This window comes from Daucus carota, chromosome 4 (assembly GCF_001625215.2).
Source record: "Daucus carota subsp. sativus chromosome 4, DH1 v3.0, whole genome shotgun sequence".
Lineage (NCBI taxonomy): Eukaryota > Viridiplantae > Streptophyta > Magnoliopsida > Apiales > Apiaceae > Daucus > Daucus carota.
Genome location: NC_030384.2, coordinates 42,487,909 through 42,497,410, shown reverse-complemented (window position 1 = coordinate 42,497,410; position 9,502 = coordinate 42,487,909). Strand labels below are relative to the sequence as shown.

The 9,502-nt window shown below is 33.2% G+C and overlaps 2 protein-coding genes and 1 long non-coding RNA gene across 3 annotated transcripts; all 3 read left to right on the top strand.

The window, feature by feature from the left end:
* The first annotated feature begins 206 nt into the window (after window positions 1–206).
* On the top strand, window positions 207–1,485 carry LOC108218043 (uncharacterized). Its single transcript, XR_001806281.2, has 2 exons — window positions 207–537; window positions 1,163–1,485. It is a non-coding gene; the product is annotated as an uncharacterized LOC108218043 (long non-coding RNA).
* Window positions 1,486–4,716: 3,231 nt separating this feature from the next.
* LOC108216741 (eugenol synthase 1) lies at window positions 4,717–6,313 on the top strand. Its single transcript, XM_017389576.2, has 5 exons — window positions 4,717–5,038; window positions 5,124–5,258; window positions 5,343–5,580; window positions 5,676–5,879; window positions 6,004–6,313. Exons 1-5 carry the CDS (start codon window positions 4,856–4,858, stop codon window positions 6,168–6,170), a joined length of 927 nt encoding a protein of 308 aa, XP_017245065.1. The 5' UTR covers window positions 4,717–4,855; the 3' UTR covers window positions 6,171–6,313.
* Window positions 6,314–7,403: 1,090 nt separating this feature from the next.
* On the top strand, window positions 7,404–9,070 carry LOC108216614 (phenylcoumaran benzylic ether reductase Betv6-like). Its single transcript, XM_017389426.2, has 5 exons — window positions 7,404–7,695; window positions 7,780–7,914; window positions 7,997–8,234; window positions 8,329–8,532; window positions 8,653–9,070. The coding sequence occupies exons 1-5, from the start codon at window positions 7,513–7,515 to the stop codon at window positions 8,817–8,819; spliced, it is 927 nt and encodes a 308-aa protein (XP_017244915.1). The 5' UTR covers window positions 7,404–7,512; the 3' UTR covers window positions 8,820–9,070.
* The last annotated feature ends 432 nt before the right edge of the window (window positions 9,071–9,502 follow it).

Below are 9,502 nucleotides of genomic sequence, written 5' to 3'. Positions count from 1 at the left end.
ATGCTCTAATACAAGTACTAATTATCCTTAAGTGTGGCCAAAGGTGATCATGTAACATTCATTTAGTTGCCAAATCAATTTTAACCTGTAACAATGATAATATTTCTTAACCTCACTCTCGAAATCCAATTCCGTAATTACAATAAAAATCAATAGAGTAGTATGAGAGGAGTTGTTAAATAATTAATGTTTCTAGAGAAAAAGAAATGAATGATTGGTGGGCAGTATAGTATGAGCAGCTCTCTGTAAAAGGCTTTTAAGAGGGGCTTCTGCACCCTCTGCCAACTCCATATATGCTTTCCCCAAGCAATGTCTTTACCTCTTTCTTTCTCTCTTGCAATCAATGTCTCTCTCTCACACACCTACTCTCTTTCTCTCTCTCTCCCACACAAATATATGTATAATATGTATCTATACATCTGTGCTTTGGTACTTGCTTTTTCAACTGCTAATGCATTGCTGCAGTACTGCCTCCAGCAACTTCTGACCACTACCAAACAATTTCACAGTGTGCATGAATGACAAGGAATCAATCTAGTAAGCAATTTCCACATACTGTGAGATTTACGCATTTTAAATATTTTAATTATTTTTTATCTTGCTTGGAATTTTTCCATTTTAGGTATCACTTGAACGTCATTTAACAGGATTGCATTAAAGTTGCTTTAATAATTACCAAAACAATGGGTTTTCTAACGATATATGGTACTCATTATCTTTCTAGAATGAGTATCATTGCGTATGCAGATTTATTGTGGTTGATACGATTGTGCAGGTACTTATTAGGGGGTGGATTATGAGTGGATTAGTGATCATAACAAAAGACAAAACCCGATATGATTAAATGATTAGTGCATCACATAGTCTATAATTATCAAGTTTGTGCAAGAGCAACTGCACACAAAAATGCGTCGACATTTTTAACGATTGAGCTAGCTTTGAGTAATCGTGCGTTTGCTTGTATTTTCCGCAGTATCGAACTTGCCTGATCGATTAGTATGATTATCAGATTTTGTACAAAAGCAATGATATGTAGAATAGAAATATAAGTATGCAACATTTATGAAATATAAGCACAGTGATTAAAATATAAGTATGCAACATTTACGAGATCATATGATAATACAATTTAAAAGTTTTATAACTAAAACAAATTTTGTAGATTACGATTGATTGTGCTTAGCTTCGGATGATACTGGATCTATTCAAGTAATACTACAAGACAGGGAGAGAAGTATTATCGGGAAAATATTTTATATTGGGCAACAAATATATGTAACAGATTCAAGCCGGAGGAAACAGAACCAGAGGTGCAGCAGACAACAACTGAAAACACACAGACAACATCATCCACCATTTATCTTGTAGCACTTTCAGATTTTAACCCTGAAACATCAACCATCACCAAAAATTGAAAATTCAAAAACATTTCTGGAATATGAAACTTTTGTAATCGCTTTGTTACTCAGTTGTTATCTTTTGTCATGTGCTTTTGTAACAAGTTGCATAAGAGTTTATAATTATCTTTATTATCTATATTACAATGCTGCATGGTGCTCAGCAGAAAGCAATTGCTAAATGTCTGAGTTGTTTTGTCAATTACTCTCTCCGTCCTAATTTATCTGTCTTGTTTGATTTTTTATGGTCAAATTAACCAAATTTTGACTGAGATTTACACATGTAAAATTTAAAAAATTATGAAAAATATAATACTAGAATCTACATCTATTTTACTTTAAAATGTATTTTTTCGATTTTCAAAATCATGTAAGAATAATGACTAATTACCGATCAAAGTTTGGTCAATTTAACCATAAAAAATCAAGACAGATAAATTGAGACTGAGGAAGTAAAACTTCGTTAATACTAGTTCTATTAATCTTCCCTTAGAAAGCAAAGCGGGCTTAACGCCTTAATACAAAAATTCCTATGTTGAACTTGACAGCCCAGTTCATAAACATATAGATGCCTAGATGGACTCACTGGATAAGTACTACTCCATTAGTCATGACCGCGATCCAAATCGCTTTACTGGGTTCAAGTATATGTTTGTGTGCGTGTAAAATTAAGCTGTTTCAATGAAACTGCCATATAACCGGGGTCGACTGTGTTTGGTAATTTAATTTATATATTAAGGAATAATTCAAAATATTAAACTACAAGAAATTTATTAATAAATAAATTTTGTTGTATATTAGAATTTTAAAAACTCCGTAATAAATATAATCATTAAAAAATTCAAAAAAAAAATTGCATTTTTGACTTAAAAACACAAAAAAATCACTTCTATTCTTTTGCCAAACAATATGTAAAAAGTAGAATTAACTTAAAGTGCTAAGAGAAGCAAACTCTGCCGAATAACGTTTTGAGACTCTTATAAAATATAGTTCAATAATGTTTTTTCAATTAATTTTTTTTTGAATAAAAGTTTAAACGTCAAATTTTTTTTCAAGATTTTTTTTTAAATAAAAACATTATGGAACTATACTTTATAGGAGTCTTAAAATGCATGTCAAAAAATAACGTAAAGAACCTGGTGGGACGGAGGGAGTATCAAATATCAGTGGATTTCTAACTCTTAAATTCTGAACATAATTATGAAAATAGTTTGATTAATTATTTTAAAATACCATCGATTTGGAACTTCAAATATGATCAATCGCTAGATACTTTTCCAGCAATTAAACATAACAAATTTCATAATTTATATATTATTATTTTTATATATCTGATTAATACATTAATTATATATTTTATTTAATCTTCAATTATTTCTCAATAGTGCATATATACCCATTAAATCTTATCCTTGTTTTCTTGGAGATTAATCCTAAATGTTAATTGAACATTAGTCGGAAAACAACATTAATTTGAAGTGTTAATTGGACATGTAGCCGGGAGATTTACATAAAAAAGCAATGGACTTGGAAAAACCACTGCCAAGCGGCCCAATCCTAGTCATGTACTCATGCTCATGAGCTCGTGACTCTGTTGTTCGCTTTAAATTTAGCTGGTCAATCGATTCGAACCATATCGGTTCATCCTTATCAAGAATACACGCATTTTAAATAGGGAAAATAGATCTTTTTACCACCCAACTTATTATTTGTTTAGAAACCTACCAGTGAACTATAATTTTTTTCTTTTTTGCCACTAATGTTAGGTTCGGATTTTTTTTTGTCACTAACGTTAGGTTCGGATTGGATTATTAACACTATGTTATTCTTTTTAGAGTTATTTGACACCCCTTTAATTTCAGCATGTTGCGCATTGTACCTAATAGTTTTGGAATAAACACTATGCAGTCTCTTACTTTTAACCCGTAGACACTTTGCATCCTTTCTGTTACTTCTGCCGTTACCGTTAACTTTTGCAAGGGCATTTTGGGAAATTTTATTATATTTAATTAAAATCAAACCTTTATTTAAATTTTCCGACCATCTAAACGATATTTTTCGGAAATCTATTTTTCAGTACTCTGCAATATAATGGTGATATGTGTCTATATCTTTATATGTAGTACACCATATGTGTCCTAACTCCTAGGTTTATATTGGAGGACGAGAGTACGGATTTTTTTACTCAGAAAGGAAATCTTAAAATTAACTTATAGAACTATATTTATAAAAAGTGGTAACCTTAAAATACGTGACAAGTAGTGGTAAAGAACTATAAAGTCAAGTGATACTATATTTTTGTGGAGTCTTAAAATAATTTATAAAACTAAATTTTTTAAGTTCTTAAAATGCATGTTAAACTCTCGTACTTCAAGATAAACTAGCTAGGGGACATATAGATGACTGTATATAATGTTATAGACACATATCATATCACCATAATATTGCAGACTACCACTATGTTTTTATAATGCTAAAAAATAACATTGTTAATAATCAAATCAAAACATAACGTTAGTGACAAAAAAATCCAATGTTTTTTTAAGGTAAAAAAACCAACATTAAATTTTATTCAGAAAAAATAAAATAAAATAATTTTTGAAATTTTTTGAGTCTCAAAATGCGTATATAAGTCTCGTCCTCCAAGGTAAACTACCTACGACACTACATATAAAGATATAGACACATATCAGATCGTCATTATATTGCAGACTAACACTATATTTTAATAATGCTAAAAAAATAACATAGTGTTAATAATCAAATCCGAACCTAACGTTAGTGACAAAAAAAAGTCCGAACCTAACATTAGTGACAAAAAAGAAAAAAATTATAGTTCAGTGGTAGGTTTCTAAACAAATAATAAGTTGGGTGGCAAAAAAATCTATTTTCCCTTTTAAATATTACTCCCTCCCACTGTCCATTCCTTTATTTTTTCTATATTAAATATGTTTTCCTAATTCTTATATTCACAATTTTTTAAAATTAATAATATTTTATAATATAGAAAAATAATCTTATCTACTATTTCCAGCTATATTTCTCCATTTCTCAGTTAAATATTAGTGGATCATATTATTTTTCGTTTTCTGTGTATTTAATATAATATTGGTTATATCTGCTGTGCCCATCAATTGGTTGGGCAAGAACTAAAGTTGACAAATGACAATTGTGATCACCTGGACCATCAATACATTTTATTTTTTTATCAATTTGTATCAATATTTGACTCTCCTACCGTTTTAAAATATATGTCGTTTGATTTTTTTACACATAGAAATCAGTAAAAATGGGTCAAATTTATAAGATTCTGCCCTTAACATGCCCTGAGACACGTTAGAAAAACCGACAAAAGAATATGCCCAAAATTGGGTATATGTTGCTTCCCCAAATCAAGGATACAAACTTTCTAACCATTTTCAAACTAGGCTTTTACACATAAATCAAATATAGAGATTATGGCAGAGAAAAGCAAGATCTTAGTCATCGGAGCTACCGGATACATTGGCAAATTCCTGGTGGAAGCAGCTGCAGAACAAGGCCATCAGACCTTTGCCTTGGTGAGAGAGAGCGCAGTTTCAGACCCTGTCAAAGGAAAGCTCATTCAGAGCTTTAAAGCCTCTGGTGTTACAGTCGTCTATGTAAGACTAATCTATCTGTTCACCAATGTATGTTTGTTTGTATATAGTTGAAATTCAATACTCATCTCAATTTTGGAATGCACAGGGAGATCTTTACGACCACGATAGTTTAGTGAAGGCTGTGAAGCAAGTAGATGTGGTCATATCAGTCGTAACTTTCCAACAGATACTTGATCAATCCAAGATTCTTGATGCTATTAAAAAAGCCGGAAATATCATGGTTTCCCCCCTATATTTCTGAACCTTCTTCAATGGAAATATGTGTTATTCTCCCTCGCCTGATAAAGTGAATGTGAAATTACAGAGATTCATTCCCTCTGAATTCGGAAATGATGTGGATCGTACAAATCCTGTGGAGCCAGCAAAAACTAACTTCGCGGAGAAAGCTAAAATCCGCAGAGCAATTGAGGCTCAAGGCATCCCCTACACCTATATCATCTCTGCTTGTTTTGCAGGAATTTTTCTTCCTACCATGGCTCAGCCAGGAGCCACTGCTCCACCAAGAGACAAAGTCGTTATCCTGGGAGATGGAACTGCAAAAGGTATCGTCTCTGTCACTTCTTTTCATTATGAGCAACTAATTAATGTAGCTACATATTGTAGGCAAGACTATAATTTCGTTTCTTCTGGATTGTAGCCGTGTTTAACTTGGAACAAGATGTTGCCACGTACGTCATTAAAACAGTGGACGACCCAAGAACAGTGAACAAGAGCCTCTACATCAAGCCTCCTCACAATATCTACTCCTTTAATGATCTAGTTGCCTTGTGGGAGAAGAAGATCGACAAGGTTCTTGAAAAGACTTATGTTCCAGAGGAGCATGTTTTAAAGCAAATTGGAGGTGAGTAGCATCTTGAAATAACATGACATGACAGAGCTGGACCTTGGATCAAACTACTACCAAAATTATCAGTGCATCGGAAAACATGATCTGAATTTGTGTGATTTTTTTATGTTATTTTCAGGGACACCGCCACCGATGGATTTTATGTCTGCAATCAGCCATGCGGTATTTATCAAGGGAGATCAAACCAATTTCCAGATAGAGGCTTCATTCGGACACGAGGCTTCTCAGCTTTACCCTGATGTCAAGTACACAACCGTTGACGAATACCTCCATCAGTTTGTTTGAGCTTCATTCATAAGACTGTGATAGTCTACTTGTAATATTTCTTAGCAAAATAAATAAATGGTGCGCTTTGTACTTGGTAGTCACTAATCAATACCTAAAGGCCGGCTATTTATCTTTATATGATGATCATTTTTTATGTTTGATGTTGTTTGGACTTTTTGTATGACATTAATCCCATACATAGGGTCTGTTTGTATTGAATAAGCATAAGCTGTTTCTGGTTTCTATTTTTCTTGATCCGTTTGTGTAAATAAGGAGAAGCACGCTTCTCTCTCAAAATTTCTGTTTATTTTCCAAACACTTTATTAAGTTATTTAATTTTCACTTGTAACACACTTCTTTACTTTAAGCAATGAATCATTTTTTTAAATTTTCCCAAACAGCCCCTATAGTGTTGGCTTGTGTTTGTACACTGGTTTGATCAGTTTATAATTGACTAAATATTGATATCGGAAACGTTCTATCACTAGTTCCTTGTATGTTTCATATCACTATAATTTCATAATTCTGCTGGCTTCCCGTTTTGAGTTGAGGAATTTTTAGACTTGATCGATATCATGTAATTGTAACATTTGGGGATAACATGTGAATGGGACGAGAAGGAACTAAACAAGAGCGCACGACTTGTTAAGATCATCATTTTGAGAACTTTTGTTTCGGGAGGAAGCTAAAATCATATCTGGCCTATGAAATTAACATTTTTCTTTTCATCTTTCAAATAAATATTTGTTGATTTTATTTTTATGTGTTAGAATATGTCCAGATTGATGATTATATTTAAATTTATATGTATTTATTATATTTTGTTAAAACAAAATTTTCAATTTGATTCAAAAATGAATATGTAGAAGAGATGTATATTATTATTCTTTAAACCCTACCTCCATCAATCAGGTCTTCTCTTCACCTTTTATAACATCGGACTTGAGCGTTAATTGGACTTGAAGCCAGGATATTTAAATAGAAAAGCTGCAACTAAAAGCAACCGACTGGGTTAAATTTTACCCTGAGTCAACTGCAGGCATAGTTTTGCTACTGCGAAGCCTCGTCATGAACTTGTGAATTTGTTATTCGCTTTGATTTTAGCAGTATGCCAATATGGTCAATCGATTCGATCCATATTGCTCAATGCTCGTCCTTAATAAGAATTCACATGCTACCGTACATTTAAAATACTAACGTTGACAATTAGCTTTAAGTGATGTCATTACCTAGATCATCGACATTTGATCTTGATCTATATAATAGATAAGTTGCTTCTCCGAACCAAGACTATAAAACTTTCTAAGCACCTTCAAACTATATAGGAGCTAAGTATACACATAAATCAAACATAGAGATCATGGCAGAGAAAAGCAAGATCTTAGTCATCGGATCTACCGGATACATTGGCAAATTCCTGGTGGAAGCCGCTGCAAAACAAGGCCATCAGACGTTTGCCTTGGTGAGAGAAAGTGCAGTTTCAGACCCTGTCAAAGGAAAGCTCATTGAGAGCTTTAAAGCCTCCGGAGTTACAGTCGTCTATGTAAGGCCAATTTATGTTAAAATCGACTGTCCACAAATGAACATGTTTATTTGTATATAGTTGAATTTCATTTGGTATGTGCAGGGAGATCTCCATGATCATGAGAGTTTAGTAAAGGCCATTAAGCAAGTGGACGTGGTCATCTCAGCGGTGACTTTCGGACAGATACTTGATCAATCCAAGATTCTTGATGCTATTAAAGAAGCTGGAAACGTCAAGGTTCGCCTATATTTCCCAATATTTTCTAATCCACTCCTGAATTATTTTTTTTGATGTGCCTTGCTTTCGCTCATGATTACAGAGATTCATTCCCTCAGAGTTCGGAAATGATGTGGATCGTACAAATGTCGTGGAGCCTGCAAAAACTAACTTTGCCGAAAAAGCTAAAATCCGCAGAGCAATTGAGGCTCAAGGCATCCCCTACACCTATATCATCTCTGCTTGTTTTGCAGGATATTTTCTTCCTACGATGGCTCAGCCAGGAGCCACTGCTCCACCGAGAGACAAAGTCGTGATCCTGGGAGATGGAAGTGCCAAAGGTACCGTGACTCTGTCTAATATTTTCTTTATGACTTTAGGTATCAATAAACATGATTTGGGAAAGGCTATAATTCTGTTTCTCCTGGGTTGCAGCTGTGTTTAACTTGGAACAAGATATTGCCACCTACACTATTAAAACAGTGGACGACCCGAGAACCGTTAACAAGTCCCTCTACATCAAGCCTCCTCACAATATCCACTCCTTCAACGATCTAGTTACCTTGTGGGAGAAGAAGATCGACAAGGTTCTTGAAAAGATTCATGTTCCAGAGGAGCATGTTCTAAACCAAATCCAAGGTGAGTAGCCTCTAGAAATAACATGACAACAGAGCTAGAACCATCAAACGACTACCAAATTATCAGTGCATCAGAAACATGATCCGAACTTGTTTGTGGTTTTTTTATGTAATTTTGCAGGGTCAGCACCACCGATGAATTTGATAATTTCAATCAGCCATGCGGTATTTGTTAAGGGAGATCAAACCAATTTCGAGATAGAGGCTTCATTTGGACACGAGGCTTCTCAGCTCTACCCTGATGTCAAGTACACAACCGTTGACGAATACCTCCAGCAGTTTGTTTGAGCTTCATTCATAATACTATGATGATCTACTTGTCATGTTTCTTAGTAAAATAAATAAAGGATGCGTGTGTGCGCTTTGTACTCTGTAGTTCTCTAGTAGTGTCAGTACTGGATATAAAACAGCCTGCTCATGGTTTGGTATGTTATCTTTATTTGAGTTTATAATGTTTTTATGTTGATGTTGTTTACACTTTATGTGTGACATTGAACCATTGATCGCAAAGTATGGCTTATTGGCTTGTCTTTTTTACACTGATTTTGTCGAAATATATCAGTTTATGATTTTGGAGGTCTACAGCCATTATGTTGTGGCATACATATGTCGGCCAACATTCCGGAGAGTGACTCCTTGTATGGAGTTACATAGTGCGCCATATAGAATACATATAAAACGTGATTCTAATATAAAATACTATAAAAATAAATCTATTTTAAGTAATTTAACACTTAAAATTTGATTAAAAAAAGTATTTTTTCAAAACTGATTCTATAACAGAATAATTCTGGATGATTATTATTCTGTTATAGAATCATGTTGAGATATTACGTAATTTTAGATGATCTTTAGAATAAAAAAATTGTATAACTTCGTTTTCGATTTAATAATCAAATTTTGCAATTATATTTCATAAAAAATATAATAGAATATATATTATGTATATATTTATAATGGTGTGCTACGTA